Here is a 20,639-nt window from a genome sequence, read left to right on the forward strand (position 1 = left end):
TTTAGTTTGTAATTCTTAAACGTAAAGATAGATGGCGCAAACAAGAACTCATAAAATCTCTAAAATATCATGAAAATGAAATAAAAAACATTACTTTATATACTAGCTTTGATTTACTTTTTAAAATTAAATGAATTTTATTTATTTTTATTATTAAGTAGTTTAAAAATCATAGTATTATATATTTGTTTTATTTGTCAACAAATTTTTTTTCAATATAAATGTTAATTTCTTTCTTTTATTGTACAATATTATAATTGTTTAATTAATAAATATAAAATCTCATCACTTTAATACTAGAAGGCTAATTTCACCATTCATGTCAAGTGGGGATATAGCTCAGTGGTAGAGCATTCGACTGCAGATCGAGAGGTCCCCGGTTCAAACCCGGGTGTCCCCTAAGAAATTATTTTTGTTTATTATCCTGTATTTTTTTTGTTTCGTTTTTCTGTAAATGTGGCACTTTTGTATAAATATCATATATACAATAGCAAGCTTTTAGATGTAAATTTAACATGTTTCTGTTGTAAACTTTTGTTTAGTTCCTACTTACCTTATTCTCAATATATAGATACTAAAACTAAATAATTATATAATGCAAAATGCAGTAATACCGCCAACGCGAATAAGCGTTTTCCTATAAACATAAATAACGTGTCCAAAGCTCTGAAGACTGGCATTCGAATTTCGAATAATAAGTTCGTTAGCGAATTCGGCATGTTGCGGTCGCGAGTAAACAAATGCACGTCACAATTCTGCCGCGGGCTTGCAAAATACGCCGAAAATGTTTTACTAAAAGTTCAGTTGCATTTTAAGCCTTATGTGCATATATTTAAGTCGAAACTATATTGTAAACGATTTAACCAATTTATTTCTGTTTATCGGGTTATAGCCTTTAGGCATGCCAGCTACATTGTAAATCGCGCATGCATGCGCCATTTTTACTTGCTCTCTAAACGCCTACAATGGGTGTTAATTTTTTAAAGAACATTTTTTGTACTATTTGGTCGAATGGATACAAATCTACCTTATTTATATGTATAATTATTTTTTATCTCTAAGGGATTTAGTTTGCCAAATTAATATAGTATACACATATCATTTTAATCGATAAAATTAATTACACTCAATAAGGTCAATGACCTCATTGTTTTCATATCTATCAAATGATGCATGATGTATCTATAAATATATCCACGAGTACTAATATGTTGCCAAACATAAAGCTGTGACGATATAATTTATTGTTGAAGGTAGAAACGTACCTACATGGATAGTATATAAATGGTGTCAATAATTAAATATTAATTTGTAATCTATCTTTAAAAAAACATTTTGAAATTTAGTGATAAATCAATATTAAAATCATGTTATTATTATTATATACATTATACAGGGTTATTGGTAATTCGACGTATTCCCGTTAGGAGGTGATAGGGGTGATTATTTGCGATAATTTTAACCCCCATGTGCATAATGCAAAAGTGAACCATTTTTGAGTTATAACGCTTTTTAGATTTTTTCAAAATAAGTCAAAAATGCAACTTCAAAAATGTATTTAGAAAAAGTATCAATTAAAATCTATTTTTTTCTTCTGATTTATAAAAACGAATAAACGCTGGTTATTTGTCAATATTAAAAAAATAATTATCGGTCCAAATTTAATAATGCGAGACGTAAAAAGATATTATTTCAATTGTTTTTTGGTTTTTTTCCCACAGAAATATATTGAAAACAAAAAAAATCGTTATGAAACTTGTCCTGCAGATTATTTTAAAAACATAACTGTTTCATCAGCTCTCCAAAAATGTATAACGACTAGGAACTTATTTCAAATCACTCGAAATAAAATGACCACAAAAGACGCTGGCAAAAATTCGTATTCGTATATAATTATGAAATGACTCAATCGATCTTTAAAGATTTCAGGCAAGGCATAAAGTCTTTTTTTTTTAAATTATTTTATGGACTATGTAAGAATTATTTACGGTAAAATGGTTTTAATTATAAGGTACGTAGTTAAAGTTGACTCAATGAAAAGCTTTTTTATGTTTTCGATTTAATTTACGAAAGATAATTTTGAATAGGTCTTGTCCCGTCAATCAGCTGTGAAGTAAATAAATGTACGGTATTTATATTTGTAATGAGATTTAATTATATTGGTCATAAACAAATTCAATTTTCTTATACCAGATAATCTATTACTTTTATGTATGAGTTATTTAATGTAAGGTTTATAAGATTTAGATAGATTACTACATAGAAAGCCTTTTATGTTATGACAAGAGGTGAAATTAACGACATGAGATTTTAACCTTAATTACAATATATTAAGGTCGTATTTTCAACGTAAATAGTTTCTGAGACCGTATTAGTAGTAAAATGCATATATACTGGCGTTGAGAGGTTGTTCTGGTAAACGCAATTTCCGTAATAATGCTCCACATGCCTCTGGACTCTCGTGAATAAGGATAGTCGATCTTGTCTATGGGTCAGACATTTTGAATATAGAATAGAATGTGATAAATTGTCTGTTAAATTTAAACACAATATTTATGCTCATTAAATTAGTAATTAAATGATTATAATATACGTTTCGACATGCTTTAATAATGGTTAAATATATTACAGGGAAATATAAAATAAATAAACGAGTATAAATTAAAAGCCTAACTACAAAGTCTACACGTTTTTGGGTGCTTTTTTTCGATAAAATCGGGCTTTCAAGGTGCGTAAATATTAAGAAACAAAACCGTGAAAAGCATGCTTCAATGATAGTATATTGAGTATATTCAACAGATTTGCTGAAATTGGGTATGTTGTATGTCAAAATAAAGATATATTTAAGAAAATCTTAGAGATCCTAAATAAAATAATTACCAAGTGCGCCGACTTTTAAACCACATGGGTACCCATATGATGTTTCCTATAGTCCAGTTGTTTGAACACTCGATTCTGCGGCTTCAAGCCCAGCAAGCACCTCTAATGTTCCTGTGTTTGCAATTCATCTTGTGCTCGACGGTACAGAAACTCTTGCTGTACCGATGCGTCGAGTGAAATTCTGATATGATCTGTATATCCATCAAACCGCTTTGAAGCCTTAACCCAGCAATGGGACACAATAGGGCTTTAGGTGCTCACATTTTTTTTTATTTGCATTTTATGTTTGCAGAAGCCCCCGAGCACTCACAGAGACGGCGCCCCTCATCTTAAAAGGTTTCGTATTTATTTCTTTTGAATTAATTTAAAACATTATCATTAAGCCAAGTTTATAATTATTATTCTTCTTATTGTTTTAATTATATTTTCTTTTTACTGTTTTTTGGCATTCAATGTATTTTTACTGAATTTTATTTTAGTTTTTTTTTTAAATAATGTAATTGTAATTTTACAATTTACTTGGTGGTAAGGCTTCAAGCCCGTCTGGGTAGGTACCATCCACTCATCAGATATTCTACCGCCAAACAGCAGTACTCAGTATTGTTGTGTTCCGGTTTGAAGGGTGATTGAGCCAGTGTAACAGGCACAAGGGACGTAACATCTTAGTTCCCAAGGTTGGTGACGTATTAGTCATATAAGGAATGGTTAATATTTCTTACAACGCCATTGTCTATGAGCGGTGGTGACCACTTACCATCAGGTGGCCCATTTGCTCGTCCGCCTACTGATATCATAACAAAAAAACAATTTTAATGAAAAATTGATATTTATCTTAATTTTAATTGTATATCCATACTTTACTAATATTAATATTATAAATGCGAAAGTAACTTTGACCGATTTCAATGAAATTTGGTACACAAACAGTCTAGAGCCTCAGAAAGGACATAGGCTACTTTTCATTTGGAAAAAGTACTGTAAGGGGTTGTAAAGGGGGATCAAAGGTTGTAAGTTGTTGAAAGTAATGTCATTTTTAGGACTAGAAGCATAAAACTTATATTTTAGTATGTATACTTAAAACTAACATATCATGACACCCACTAAGGAGCGAATTTTGGAAATAGAGTTATGGGAGTCAGTCATTTTTTAAGTTAAAAACATGAAACTTTATTTTTGAGATACTGACTAAAAATGAGTAAATACGTATTTAAGTGTTTCTAGATATTCTACCTGTAAGGGGTTAATAGGGGTTGACATTTCTTATATGGATTAGTCTGGAAGTCCGTCATTTTTTTAAATTAGAAGCACAAAATTTTATTTCTTGGCTACCGATTAAAAATGAGTTGATTCGCATTTAAGCGTTTCTGGACATTCTACCCTACGGGCTGAAATACACACCAATGTGGTATACAAAGAGATCTTAAATTTACGTAATATTTTAAGTTAATTTGTAAATATATTCATATTCTACGCGAGCGAAGCCGGGGGTAACAGCTAGTCTAAAAATATACGTATATTAATGTTAACTTAGTCAGAAGTTATTATTTTTATCTTGAATCCGTTACTTTTGTAAATAGAGATCTGCTTGTTGTTTTCAATAAATAAATAAAACATATGTTTAGTTATTTTCGAGTAACCGTTGAAGAAACGTGAAAAAAAATACTTATAAAATATTATTTAAACGGATTGCTTTCTTTTAATAAAAACGGTCAGTAATTCCTAACTAGGTATATTTGTAGCATGTGCCAGTATAAGTAATATAAGCGTATTAGAATAAGTAATTGTATAAGGCTTTCATCCGGCCGTCTGGTCAAAGCCTACTTAATATTCCTTTCTTAAGCAAAGGCTTCTCAGAGTTGTCAAAGCGCTACATCACAATAAGATTATAAAATTTCTAGTGTACCAATCGACTTTGGACTCTTTGAACTTCGAGATGAAAAGACATCGGTGATAATTAATTCTTTTCAAAGGATGTCCGGAGACTATTAATTAACCCACCTTTGATTTTTCTGAAGTATATCTTTAGTTTTGCAACAACAGCGAATTTGAAGATTGTCTATTTTGTCAGAATAGTATCTTACATTCTCGGAATTATAGTCTTAAAAAAATAAACGATTTTTAATTGATCCGTATGAACGTCCAATTTTAATAATAAATTAAAACTTTATCACAATAAGTATCAGGCTAGGTAGGTAGTAGAAAATTTAAATATAAAAAAGTTTCGATAAAAAGTTAAACGAATCAGAGTGTCGGGGTAATAGAATTCCTTGAAAATGTAAAAAATTATAATTTATAAATCCAATTTATCAAAACGAGGAAACACAGATTGGGTCCGATAACGTAATATAAAGGAAGGTATGAAACGAGTAACAAAGAAAGTTGGGAGTGGCAAACATGTTTTTGCTTTTCAAAAGTAATAAGAGCCGAGTTATAAAGAGACCGGCTGTCCGACGGCAGTAAATAAATCGAATTTTGTTTGTCCTATGTCTTAGGGACAGCGCACACTTCAGACTAAGCATTTAAATTGATAATTTATGTACGGTGGCGAACATGCAAGTTGTTAATAAAAATAATCTCAAATAAATCATCTCAAAATCTATATAAAGAGGCAAAGACAAAACAATTTTCCTCTTCTATTCAAACGATTATTTTTTGTATAGTAATTGGATTTTTAAATTATTTTTTAGGTATTGTCGATTGAGGCTTAATGCTATTAACGTAGAAAACGTGTTCGAAATACGTTTTCATAAAATAAAAATTATAATTGTTATGGTCGATTTTCATGCCATGAGCGACTTATGAGTATTATTCGTGTAGTTATGTAATAACTATATTATTCATAGTCATATACATAAAATATAGTCATTTTATTAAATAAATAATTCTTAATTCAAAAATATGAAACTAAATAATTTATTATGATGGGCGGTGTCATTAATATATTAAAAGTCATTTAAAAAAGTAAAAGTAAATATATTTTAAAATATTTTCTTAATAATATCAATGAAAACTACTAATATGTTGTTTTGATGTAATAACACTATCTATTGCTAAAATGTAGTCTGTATCTATGACAAGAGTTGAGATGGCCCAGTGGTTAGAACGCGTGCATCTTAACCGATGATTACGGGTTCAAACCCACTAAATTTTCATGCGCTTAATTTGTGTTTATAATTCATCTGGTGCTCGGCGGTCAAGGAATACTTCATAAGGAATCCTGCATGTGTCTGATTTCAACGAAATTCTGCCACATGTGTATCGACCAACCCGCATTGGAGCAGCGTTGTGGAATATGCTCCAAACCTTCTCCTCAAAGGGGAGGAGGCCTTAGCCCAGCAGTGGGAAATTTACAGGCTGTTAATGTAATGTAATGTAATCTATGACATTCGTAGTGCTTTGCAGTTTCATCCGCCCTTATTTTAGACTATAGACGTGACAAGCGTGACCTTTATTACTATCTGAGTTGATGTCAATAATTGACATTTTTAATAATTAAAACAATTAATAAAGAACAAATACATAAATAAATAAAGTCGTATTTATATTCAACTTTATTAATATTTATACGAATTTAGAATACAAAATTTTATAGTGTAATATTAAATTTCGAAGTACTTTTATGAAAGAATATCCTTCACCGTCTATTTGGGTAATGGAAAAGTTTATGGATAAGCAATCAAATAGATGGAAACGTTGGTAGGTTTCATATTTTCATTACTATATAAAATGAAACAGAATAACGCTAACAGTTGCCAGTTCTTTATTATAATTACAATATATATACTTATGTTATGGTATATTGACGAATGGGTAACCTAGTGGAAAGCTGTCAGCACCGTCCATAGACATTGTCATTGCAAGAAATTTTAACCATCGCACGTGACATAGGCGAAATAGTCTGTGCCCTCTTGGCACAAATAAAAGCCAGAATAAAAAAAAAAAATTTAACCAACTCCTACATCTCTAGTGCCTCATCAGTATTGGGAACTCAGGTGTCTCTAAAAACAATAATACTAAGAATTGCTCTTTGGAAGGAGTTGAGAGACGGACAGAGCTCACCACCAGATAATTGTACTAAGATTTTGATAATTACGATAGAACTTCATATAGATGACAATTAAAATTCGCTTTTAAATTTTTATTTGTGCATTTCAGTCTGATGTTTGCGCAGCTTTTCAGTAAAGTTTCTTTGTTGCAGTCAAAGGTCTGCTTGATCTAGACGCTCTGAATTGTCACAGGACTTTCTATTTTAAGAATTCCACAAGCAGGACGCGATATTTCCGCCAGACTAAAGTTTTACTTCATTATTGTGCTATTCTTTGGTCTACTGTTACCTTATGCGTTTGTTTTATAAATAGTGAACTATTGTTTGATGATCATTGGATTATAATATTATAATATTACTTTATTTATATATGTATTTCTGTGCTAATATTATATATGCGGAAGTAACGCTGGGTCTGCCTGTCTGTAACGTTTTCACGGCTGAACCACTAAAGCTAATTGAATAAAATTTGGTACGAAGATAATTTGAACCCCAAGGATTAGGCTATTTTATCTACCTAATACTTAAGCCTTCTTAACGGCGGGCGAAAACTAGTATATAAGTAAAAAACATGTTTCTCCTCTCTTTGTCCCATCTTCAAATTCTTTTTTGTAGCTTTTGACGAGGTAAACTACGTTTTGATATCGTTGTTATAGAAAAAAAATAAAAAAATATTGTTCGGAACATGCAAATTCGTGTACCGTGTGTATTAGGGTACACGAATTTGCACGTTTTCTTTTAATTTTTCACTATGCGAACACTAGTAGATATAAATGTAGGTAATAAATGATTGTCTGTCGGCCTTTTTTTTAAGTCTTGGAATGGTCCAATGTTGAAACTCGACGTGTATTAAGTTAAAAGTATGACTATATTTAATTAGAAAAAAAAAATCTACCGAGCCTACAGTAAATAATAATGTTTTAATAACCCTTTAGGTAAACAGAAACGTAACATTTTACTAATCCCGTCGAAAACATCAGACGTGAAAAAGATTTTATTTTCTTTCAAGCAAAATTTTTCATTTAAAGCCGCCACTTTGATGTTATTCTTTAAGATTGGAGGCAAGCCCTCAATTAAATAAAAAATATAACGTTAGGACTCTATCAAAATAATTTCAAGTAAAAAGCTTATATTTATTACGCTGTTGATCTTATTACTTCTACCGTCTTACATCGAAGAGAACAATCATTGTCACGTCATATTTAAAATTATTCGATTTAAAAACATAATTTTAGTTTAAAACATTAAAGAAGCAGTATTTTTTATTTATTAAAGCGCCTAATAAAATCTACAACGCAATATGTAGTATCAGCAACAAAAATAATAATAAAAAAGTTAGTAGAAAAGAGGTTTTATTAAAATTAAACGTAATGAAAGACTTGATCGTTTTAAGAGTCCACAGAATAAAACTAATATCTGTCTGCCATTCTCTGATAAAACTTTCACACGGATCCGAACTTGGATGCAATAACAGGACTGAAGTTTGTGACTCCTACTAAAGTTACTTTCAGTTATTATAGGAGTTACATACGTCATAAATAATGTTCTTATCTACTTAAAATTTTAATCGTTTTATTCATTCAGCACTCCTGGCACACCCAGACTGTAACGGTAAACTGGCCTTGATCACCGACACATCAGATACGGCGATAGGCGCAGTTTTACAATAGTTTAAGGAAGGTCAGTGGCAACCGCTAGCATTCTTTTCGCGAAAACTTATGCCCTCGCAACAGAAGTACTCACCATATGATCGCGAACTCCTCGCCATCTACGAGGCAATTAAATATTTTTGCCGTATGGTTGAGGCGAGGAATTTTATTATTTACACGGACCATGAGCCCATCGTTTTTGCGTTCCATACGCGTAGGGAGAATTGCTCGCCCAGACAGTTTCGGCATTTGGATTTTATAGCACAATTTACTACTGATATAAGGCACATATCAGGGAAGGACAATGTTGTGGCTGATACACTGTCTCGCGTCGAGCAAATTTCTCAGCCTATCGACATGACTGCACTTGCCAACGCCCAACTTTCCGACCCTGAGTTGCAACAATTGCGGAGTGGTAATGACTCTTCTCTACGCCTTAGGAAAGTCAAGCTCCGCGAATCCAATGCCGACTTGTACTACGACGAGGCGTGCGGTACTCCTAGACCATACGTACCAAAATCAATGCGACGGCAGGTATACGACAGCCTACACTCGCTAAGCCAACATCCCGGTGCAAATGCAACGGTCAAGTTGGTGGCAGAGCGTTACGTCTGGCCGAATATGCGGAAGGACTGCAGGGAGTGGGCTCGTTCCTGTATAGCGTGCCAAGGTGCAAAGGTGACACGACACGTGTCGTCACCTATAGGCAACTTTAAGCTGCCGCGATGCCGTTTTATGTTTGTCCATATCGACATTATAGGTCCCTTGCCACCATCCCAGGAATATAGATATTGTCTCACAGCCGTTGATCGCTTCACCCGATGGCCAGAGGCAATACCACTTAGGGATATCACGGCTGAGACAGTAGCTAAGGCCTTGCTGCATGGATGGATCGCATGATATGGATGCCTGACTGTCATCGTGACGGATCGGGGCAGACAGTTTGAGTCGGCACTCTTCGCGCAATTGTCCGAAATTGCCGATTTTCAACATCGACGCACTACCGCATACCACCCCGCATGTAACGGACTCGTGAAGCGGTTTCATAGACAACTGAAAGCTGCCATCACTTGCCATGCAAACGCTAACTGGCTGGAAATCCTTCCACTAGTCCTGTTGAGTATCAGGGCTACATTCAAGGAGGACATACAAGCCTCACCCGCTGAGCTGGTATATGGCGAGACCCTTATTTTACCAGGCGATTTCTTTGAGACACAATTCGATGGCATAGAGGACGTGACGTAATACGCGGCACGACTTAAACGACACGTGCAATGTCTCTTGCCATCGTCAGGTTCCCGCCACCACAGCAACCGTCCCGTCTTTATATTCAAAGACTTGCCAACTGCTTCCCATGTCTTTCTAAGGGATGACAGTGCCCATGGGTTATTTAAGCCGGTTTACACTGGTCCACATCAGGTACTTTGCAGAGGTGACAAGGTTTTCAAACTTCTGGTGCGAGGAAAAGAGGTCACAGTATCAGTAGACCGACTGAAACCAGCCTACATGCTGCAAGACCCTACCAACACCAACGTTCCCCCACCACCACAATACATCACACCTACATCAACCGTACCACCAACATCACCATCTACCACACTACCCCATACCACATTCACTGGCGTAAATAAGAAGAAGGACACAAGGACATTTAAAACAAGGTCAGGACGACACGTTCGATTCCCAGACTATTATCGCCCGTAACACGGTCTCTGGAGGGGGTGATGTGGCGTCCCGCCACATTTATTTGTTTTAATAAATATAAATGTATAAAAATTTTATATATATATATATCATTTTTATAATTGTACAAAATTATTATACTCAACAAACAAACAAAGTTCCAGCCGTGCGACGATAATTTTTTATATTAGTTACATACGTAAGCGATCGTACGATCGCGCGCCTCGCTCATTCGCCGCCGCTGCCCGCCTACCCCGGCAGCTAGCGGTCAACGGCAACGACGCGCGCGGAGACTCAGTGGGATCTCGATCTCGATGCGCACTGCTTTGCTCCATTTTATGCTTTGCACTCACTTACGTCTTAGTTACGATCGTTGCTTGTTTCTTTTTGTTTGTTTGCTCATGCTATATTCCTATTGACTGTATCTTCTGTCTATGTAGACTTATTGTGCTGTGCTATATTTATAATGTGAACAATAAACTGTTGACTGTTCACTGTTTTTTTTGTTATACTAAAGACTACTAACCGCGCACATCCAACTACACCTGTGTTAGTGTTGGCTAACACGCGTGTTTTCGATTAATTTCGTAGTATTTCATTGTTTTAAGAGCAAATATTTGGTACATATATGCGTTTATTGGTATTATTTTTTTTTTAAATATTTGGTGAGTAGCATAATTATACTTACTTTATTGGATTTTAAGGAATAAGGTATCGATTAGATTTGGTCTTCAATACATAATCCTCTTTCCCTAACCTCGTATCAAATCAGTGTACATGTTATACATATTAAATATAAAATTGAATACTAGTTTGTAATACTTGTCATTAATTGTATCTAATAGGAGCAGCTTTAACACTACTAATACAGTAAAAATCCTTTTTTTCTCGCGCGGCTGCGTATGCGGCGGTTCAGCGTATACCAGTCACGACCTATGCTTGACGCTGAACGCTCGTCGCTTTATCCCACGCCGCGCAGTATACGTTGCACTGTACCTATATTAGTTATTAGTTGCTTATAGTTCTATCCTGTATTCTATATTTCCACTGTGCTGTAAACTTTTTATTCTTGTGCTTATCTTGTGTTTAACACTGAACTGTGTAACCGTTTTCTTATGTGTTTCAATAAACACATTTAAAGTGAGTTGGACTTTGATTTAGCTATTCGTAACAACACACGAACATTACACACCAACCACCAAAAAAGACACGGTCAACATGTCAAATGGAGATGAAGCTTCTATAATTTTTAAACCAACAAAAAATCTTAATTTTCTTTTAAAAACTTAATTAATTAGTAGGTTGTATGTTATGGGAATGGTTATCAAAATGTAACCGATTCTGCAACGTAAAGCATGAAGATCAATCTTAACTCAGGACGAGCGAATAAAAACCATTAAGTATGTAATTCAGCCTCTAATAATGCCAGTTTTGTTTAGACTTATGCGCGTGTGTTGGTGTATCAAACTCACTGGTTCTTAATTTAAAAACCATTGCTTTTTTTATATACAATGTGTTCACATATCAACGTTTTGTTTGAATTTTTTTCACAGTTGTTGTTAAAAGTTGCTTTGAAGTTTTCTGGGATATTAAAGAACGATAGGTAGCGAGTTGTATAGGGTAAATGTTTATAAAAATAATAATCAAAGATGCATTGCAATGCATATCAGGAATAAGTTAAGTAGTAAATACATTTAATGACATCCATATACTTCGCTGACGTTATCTAATATTACATTTGACAATGAAAACGTTAGTACCGTCACCTTTTCGTCAACGTAAGCCCTTCAATGCATACAAAAAACTTCATTTTCAATATCGTTTCTGGGTCCAATATGTCCCAGTTCGGGCATCCCTCTAAAACATATTTTACGAGTTCACCCCACTATACAAAAGGGTCATAGGGTGGTTTATGTTCGAATACGGCTATTGGAATACGATCGTATGCCTTAATTCGCTTCTTGTTGGAGCGCGTGCGAAATAAATCGTCTACTCTTGATAGAGACGCTGAGATCGAAATGAATTTATTCGCTTGTGTATAGTAAACAATATAGATACATTTCCGTTCACATTTTAAATTTAATATTCAAAAGTACACACACAAGCACACATTTTCGTTTCCAAAGAAGAATAATCGTAACGAAATCAAAATTAAAATAGACTGTACCGGAGTAGGCTTTTAGAAGCACTTCTGAACCGTCATTTTACAAGATTAAATTAAAGTTATTGCTGGTTCGGAATTCAGTAGTCACTCTTTTCCGACGATTAAGTGTATAAGTTTTATTAAATACGATTAAATTTAAAATTAATATTATGTAATTCAAGTTTTTTATTTTTTTTCCTTTACAATAGATAAGTGGACTGGCAAACGGGTTACCTGGTAGTAAATGGATCTCACCGCCCGTGGATGACACTCTAAGAAATATTTAACAATATAATAATCTTTTTAAAAGTATTAGGCCTTATTTAACTAAAATTTTTTTTACATAAGATTTAAATTTAACGGCAAACGTAAACGTAACGTAAAATAACGTATGAATATAGTAAGTAATCGTTTATTTTGTTTATAATTATATAATGGTTTTTCCTGACTGACAGCCAAAATTAGCTATTCTAGGAAGTTGACATTTGGACTTTATTTTACAATATGAGCATCCAGTACGAAAGGATTTTTGGATATTTCAACGTTAAGGGGATAAGTGGGAGGGGTAAATCTGTATTAGTTTTACCCGTCCGCAGTCGGAGCCGGTAACTAGTTTTTTTAATAGTCTTTTACAAATTAAGCCAGTTATTTGAAACTCAATGGACATTTCTCTGATATCTTTTACTTAAAACGAAGTTTGAAATGTTTGACTGTTCGACGCAAAACTTTTTTCCAATTAGTCGTGAAAGATGTGACTTAAGTAAAGATGGCGGCCGCAAATTAAAATAATTCATCGTTAAGGTTTCCCTTTAGATGAATGGCTGACTAGGGGTTAATTAAACGTCAAGAGAATTTTATTTTTTGTGGTTTCAATTATAAAATATATCCTTTTAAAAGCGATGAAAGTTTTTTTCTTCCCTTTACAAAATAACCTTGAGGCATTTATAACAACGTCTTTGCCTAGCCCTGGAACCATACACTATGGAATTGATATGAAAAAAAAAATGAATACAACAGTCTTTTATTTGTACGGTTGATGCCTTCTAAGTATTACGCATATTGTCCATTTAGCATGTTACAATATTTGAATTAAGTTATCAATCGCTTTTATCATAAAATCTAATAGTAAAAAATGTATAATATAATAAAAACAATGAAATATATATTGAATACTATATAATTAAATGCCATCCCATTTGCAAGAAATGAAAAATATGTATATGTATATTTATTTTATTGATTACGTAAGATTAGGTTTTCATTGAATCATAATTTAAAACCATGCTTTTCTGTAAATGTTTTTATTTAATTACTTTTACAACCTTGGCCAAATCAAATGGATTTAATAATAACGAAATTTTATCCGTTATATATTTTGTGCAATCATAATACCTTTGAATGTAACAGATAATTACATTCAAATCTTTTCCTTACTGGAAATTCGTATTTTCCCGTAAAGGAAACTCATAATGCGATCCGTTTACCATAATTCTAATCTTTATTATATTTTATCTATCTTTCATAGACAGTTTACGGTCCTACGAACTCCAGGGAGTAATTTTTGGTATAAACCTAGGTATTTATGACGGAGTAGTTTAGAAGCTATCGGGACATTAAAATTTATATTGCGAAACCAGGCATTTTAGATTTAAGCTCTATTCTGCCCAGGCTAACGATATATTGACGACAAAACTTTCTGTGATACTTTAGAGGGTTAAAACTGTACGATAAATATTATATGGAACAATATGGGTACCTATCGAGTTATCTAAGTATAATGGTCACAGGTTTACTTGTAAAACCTTGTCTGATGTATAAAAAGGGAAAAATAGGAATTTTTTATGGCAAAATTTGATAACTTGATAAGATTAATCTATATATTATTGAAACAATTCCTCTTTCTACACAGATTTCGCTATTTCTTAATCGAATAAAATAAAAATGCATTGCTTTTTTTTCAGATTGTATAAATTTCAAGGACTTTGAAATGGAGACAAGTAATATGGCTCCCAGAGGAATGGTGGTAACACCACATCATTTAGCTTCACAAAGCGCGTTAAAGATTCTAAGAGAAGGTGGAACTGCTATGGATGCTATGGTTGCTGCGGCTGCTACAATCTCCGTAGTGTATCCCCACATGAATAATATTGGAGGGGATGGTTTCTGGCTCATTGTTCCTCCTCATGATGAACCGGTGGTGATTGAAGCTTGTGGAGCAGCTGGCAGCTTAGCAACGAAAGAATTTTATGCGGATTATGATAAATTACCATATAAAGGGCCCAAATCTGCAATCACTGTGGCCGGATCGGTTGGTGGGTGGGAAGAAGCATTAAAATATGTATCTGAATGTGGCTACCAAAGATTATCCATTTCGACTTTATTAGCAGATGCAATAACATATGCAGAAAATGGTTTTCCTGTGTCATCTTCGCAGGAAAACGGTACTTTGAGTATTATTAAAGATGACAGTCTTTCTGAGGAATTTAAAAATATTTATCTACCAGATGGAATAGTACCTAAGACTGGTCAAAGATTTTATCAAAAAAGTCTTGGTAAAACTTTAAGAGAGCTATCGCAACAGGGTTTAAATAGTTTCTATCGAGGTAATTTGGCGAAATTGATTGCGAAAGACATGGCGTCCCTAGGTATACCAATCACAGAATCAGATCTTGCAAATTACACGCCCGTTAGACGAACTCCTTTGAGATTACTTCATGAACACGGAGAAATATTCAACCTACCTCCACCGACACAGGGCTTAGTTTCTTTATCTATTCTCGCAATCTTAGACAAACTACGCATCAGTGGCGAACATGAAGGTCAATTTATTCATGCAACAGTTGAGGCTACAAAACAGGGATTTATTTTGCGAGACCAGCATATTACAGACCCTTGTTATATGAATGTTCATGCTCCATCACTGTTAGCGAGTCACGCGATTTCCAAAATGGCAAGCAAAATTAGCCCTAATCAAATATCTTCGAATGGAAAGGGTGAGGGCCCAGGGGATACAATTTGGATGGGGGTTATGGATAGCAAAGGATTTTCTGTTTCATTTATACAGAGCTCTTATCATATATTTGGAAGTGGTGTAGTTTTACCTTCTACAGGCATTCTGTGGCATAATCGTGGTATTTCGTTTAATTTAAAACAAGGCCATATTAGGTGCTTAATTCCTGGGAAAAAGCCATTTCACACATTAAATCCAGCGGCTGCACGTTTAAATGATGGCCGAACAATAATTTATGGTACCGAAGGAGGTGACGGTCAACCTCAAACACAAGCTGCCATTTTTCACAGATATGTTGTTCAAAGAATGAATTTGCAAAAGTCAATTTCAGCACCAAGATGGTTATATGGACGAACACTTGGAGAAATTAATGATAATTTGCATTTAGAAGACAGGTTTAGTAGTGAGACTATTGAATACCTCAAACAGAGAGGTCATAGGGTGGTGATGTTGCCTCCGTATAGTGGAACTGTAGGACAAGCTGGTATATTGGTTAGGCACGTAAATGGTTTGCTTGAAGGCGCATTTGATCCTAGAAGCGACGGTAGTGCAGTTGGGTTTTAGAATATTACCACACAAATGTTTATTATCATGGTGTTTTTAAACTAGGTAAAAATAGTTTGGGTTTACATGGAATTTTCATTTTGTTACTTACATAACACGCATTTATTTTAAAAAGTATAGTAAAGCGGACTGACTGTTTTGTACCATAACCTGTACACCATCCGAATTAAATAACCATGTGATCGTAATCCCCAATAATTTAAAACAATATAATTTCAAACTAAGATTAAGTAATTTAAGTTGCTGATTTATGTTGCCGTATTCCATGATATATGATAACGAAAAAACTCTTCAAGGGACGAGAACTGTCAACCTCAGTTAATAAAGCGTATCCAACCCAAAACTGTCAAACAATCTCACTACAAACTCTGTATCGGATGAACCCAAAACTTCGTGGACAACTTAATATGTATCTAATAAAGCGAGTTAGATTCTCAAATGAAGACGAATGCGGCCACTTCATTATTCTGAGAGTTTAATTCAGTGTGCTGTTCGGACCATTTATCCGCATTAGCGCCAGCCGGTGACAAATTAGTGGATTTATTACGTTTTTATACGATGTTTTGAATCTACTCCCCCAGTGGGCAATAGAATTGACAATTGTGGAGGGTTTAAGTTTTTCAGTATACAAAGTTTTTCTAATTAAAAAAATAACCTGTGAAAATGAGGACATTTACAGACCCTGACCAGAGGGTCCCTTTTGAAGAGATGGTTTGGAGATTATTCGAACACGCTGTTCAAATGCGTATTGGTGGATACATACGGCGGAAATTCATCCAACTCATGAAGGCATTACTTATGATGTTTTCCTTTAGCGTTTTATGTTAAATTTCTTGATGTTTACATTTGGTACAAATTTAAAGCTAACCTAACCCAACCTATTATTTTAAGTATACTGGTTCTTTTAATCAAGTTTTTTTATCGAGTTTTTAAACAGTAAATATTTACTTAAGGGTTTTATTAAAATTTAAAGTTGTGTATTGCAATTTGCAATAAACAGCGTAAATATATTTCATAGAGTCACATTGAAATAGAAAACAAACCCCGACCTGTATTTATTTTATATTGTACAATGTTGTATTTAATTTAAATTCGAGTAGGATATTTGGAATAAGATTATAAATTATTATTTTTTGGTATGTTAAATAAATTTAACAAAACCTTGATCTGGGACTATATGTATTTGAAACATATTTTATAATATTATAAGCATTTTTTTTCACGCTGTGGAAACCCTCCGAAAGGTACCAGGGCTACTGAGGGCAAGAACTCGGTTTATGTCGGATAACCTAACCTAACTCAATCCTACTATTGTTAAAGATAAGTTTTGTTTAACACTATATTATTTGAAATAATACTTTTGAAGATATATCTGATTCAAATGAACGTACAAAAAAACAGGTAGTCGTATGCAGTCATACTACTTGTTTTTTTATAAATAATATTTTGGCCTTGGCACTTAAATTATCCAAATTTGAATCTATTAGCCGTGAGAAAATTTAATCTAAGTTTTACAATAAAATTACAATACCCATTTTATACTAATCATATTTCTCCTTTATGACATACTTTAAAAAATATATAATTATGAACGTTACATAAATATACCTATATCATATTTTCTTGTTAAGCGTAATTCTCATCTAATAAGCGCAATCTCATTTTATTTAGTAATAAATTGCACACGTGCGAAGCTGGGTCGGGTCGTTAGTAAGATGTGTATGTATAAAAACTTTGTATTTGACATATTTTGTCAATACTTAAAATATAAAAGTTGGGCAAAATTCCAAGACGAGAAGTATTTCAACGATACATTAATACCATAAAAATAAACCGCATCAAAGTAATTACATACCTAGTAAAATCAAGAGTTACCTTCGAATAAAATTATCGTTTTAACTTGGCAATTTGAATTAGTACTTTCGAAGATATTATAAGATGTTTGAAAGAACGCCTGCGGGAAAAATATGTGGAGCGTGTAAGTGAGTAAGGTATATTAATACTCAGTACGGGTGAGGAGATCGTCTACCGCGATACTGATTTTATTACAATGTTTGTTTATATAGACTTGTATATTAAACAAGTTTGATTTTTTATTTGTTTTGGTAAATTATTACAAAGTTTAGCTACCTAAAATATTTAGTACTTTTTTCAGACTTGGTGACTTGGCTATATATTAACTACTAGCTGTTACCCGCGGCTCCGCTCGCGTAGAATATGAATATATTTACAAATTAACTTAAAATATTACGTAAATTTAAGACCTCTTCAATTTCTTTCGTTTCTTCAATTCAGAAACGTTTAAATGCGAATCAACTCATTTTTAATTGGTAGCCCAAAAATCTAGTTTCATGCTTCTAACTTAAAAAAATGACAGACTTCCAGACTAACCTGAATATGGAATGTTAACCCAAATTCCCTCCATAGGCGTAAAATATCCAGAAACGTTTAAATACGTACCAACTCAAATTTAATCGGTATCCCAAAAATAAAATTTCATGTTTCTAACTTAAAAAATTACGGATTTCCATACAAACGTTCATCGTTCACGTTCGTTCACGTTCACCCTATTTCATCCCTTTAGGGGTAGAATTTCTCTTATTAGTTTATAAGTATACAGACTAAAATATAAGTTTTATGCTTCTACTCCTAAAAATGACAATACTTTCAACAACTTATAATCTTTCATCCCCCTTTTCAACCCCTTACAGCACTTTTTCCAAATAAAAAGTAGCCTATGTCCTTTCTCAGGCTCTAGACTATTTGTGTACCAAATTTCATTTAAATCGGTCCAGTAGTTTTGACGTGAAAGCGAGACAGACAGACAGAGTTACTTTAGCATTTATAATATTAAGTATGGATATAAAATAATTTAATATTATCAATATTGCGATCATCGACGTTCGTGCTCTTACTGAGCCTCGTGGAATTAGTCGTGATGATGGTAAGAGACCTAATGGATTAACATTGGCTCCCTGGAAACGAGGAAAAAAAAGATCTAAATATTCGGGTCTTATGTCAAATTACTTTTTTGTCCCATTTGCTGTCGAACTTGGAGTAGTGGTACAAAAAGCTTCATAAAAAGTATTACACCTCGCGTTATTGCCTCCACTGGTGACAGAAAGGCTGGTTCGTTTTTAGCCCAGAGGATCGGAATTGCGATTCAACGGGGAAATGCTGGTAACATTCTTGCCACCATTCCACGCGGTCAAGATTTATACAGTAACTATTTTTAATTAATATTTGCATATATTTAAGCATTTAATGTTATTAATTATAAATATATAATTTAATATTAGTAATAATACAAACAGTAATGTTGAGTAATGCTTCATTGGTATTCGTCTATTTTGCTATTAATCAAATGGGCAGTTTAGTAGCTGGCTTATCAGGTTGCGGATTGTGAGGTCCTGGCTTTAGGAAAGGGCAACAGGCGCTCTAGTTCTTGAGCTCTAAAATATGAGATATTTATAAAGATAAGACAAAAACATCCAATCTATAAAAAAAATTATGTTCATTCACAATGTAATCTTTCAATGTTATTTTATTTCTCATTGTTAATTTGTATAAATAAATGAAAATTTGTAATTTTTTTTTTTCGTAAAGCTTATTAGGACTGTATTTTCATTTTGTATAGAGTTTTTTTTTAATGGTAAATAAAATGGTAACGGTAATGGCTTTTTGGTAAAATGGTAATGTTGTCTTCTGTAAAGGAATTTACAGCAGCAGCTCGAATATTTGTAATTAATATAAACATTTTATAATTAAAATAAATTCCAATTTTCGCCTATTAATTTACCCTCATTCAACGTAAATGCACTGTAAAATATTAAGTTTTACACACATTAGCTGTTACGGTATTCATATTTTGATTGACTGAAGTTATAAATTAATTATTCGATACATTAAAATTTCCACATTATAATAGCATTCGGACGTACGATAATTTTAAAATAGTCAATTTTGATTTACAATCAAAGCGTTCTTTGTTCGATCCCTTATCGTTCGAATAAACGTGAATTATTGTCGACCACTGTTCAGGAAAGGAGAGGAATATATCAAAAAGATTGTCTAATTTAAAACGCTCCTACACAGTTAAGTAACTAGATACGATTTCACTTTCGTATTTCTTAAGAAGTTGAAACCATATTTTCTTTTAATGGGATATTTTCTTATAAGATTTAAAGCGCGACGCTTTAGTTTTAATACGCAAAGAAACGAAATGATTTAGGTATGTAAGATTTAGTTACATAATATCTTATAATACTAGAAGACGAAATTGTGTCTTTATAAAGTTGATTTACGGTTTAATTTCCTAATAACTATACGCAGTGAGCCTAAAACATTTAAGAAATACGGAATGGAAAATCTTTCCGATGGAAGAAGGAGAAAATTACTGATAGTGTTACACGTTTAAACATATGTATTATACAACAAAATATTTTTCGTACTTAACGAAGTAAGCTTAGTAAAAATATATAATTTAATTCAAAGTTGTGTTAGCGAGTAGCCCTAGCCTCCAATATGGCGTAATATAATTGCATTATATCATTAATTATATCACATTATTATTATTATTACATATTATAAATATAACAGGAACTATTAAATTTGCTTTATTATATGTACAATTATTATTGTAATTAATTGATCAATAATTTATAC

At 33.1% G+C, this 20,639-nt stretch overlaps 1 protein-coding gene and 1 non-coding gene across 2 annotated transcripts; both read left to right on the top strand.

The window, feature by feature from the left end:
• The first annotated feature begins 328 nt into the window (after positions 1-328).
• On the top strand, positions 329-400 carry Trnac-gca (transfer RNA cysteine (anticodon GCA)). Its single transcript has one exon. It is a non-coding gene; the product is annotated as a tRNA-Cys (tRNA).
• Positions 401-14,363: 13,963 nt separating this feature from the next.
• Positions 14,364-17,136, top strand: LOC113398318 (oxamate amidohydrolase proenzyme-like). Its single transcript, XM_026636983.2, has one exon. The coding sequence runs from the start codon at positions 14,388-14,390 to the stop codon at positions 15,972-15,974; it is 1,587 nt and encodes a 528-aa protein (XP_026492768.2). The 5' UTR covers positions 14,364-14,387; the 3' UTR covers positions 15,975-17,136.
• Positions 17,137-20,639: the final 3,503 nt, after the last annotated feature.

This window comes from Vanessa tameamea, chromosome 7 (assembly GCF_037043105.1).
Source record: "Vanessa tameamea isolate UH-Manoa-2023 chromosome 7, ilVanTame1 primary haplotype, whole genome shotgun sequence".
Lineage (NCBI taxonomy): Eukaryota > Metazoa > Arthropoda > Insecta > Lepidoptera > Nymphalidae > Vanessa > Vanessa tameamea.

Excerpts from the sequence above, each read along its gene's own strand:
- LOC113398318 (XM_026636983.2), top strand. The coding sequence starts at position 14,388 with ATGGAGACAAGTAATATGGCTCCCAGAGGAATGGTGGTAACACCACAT.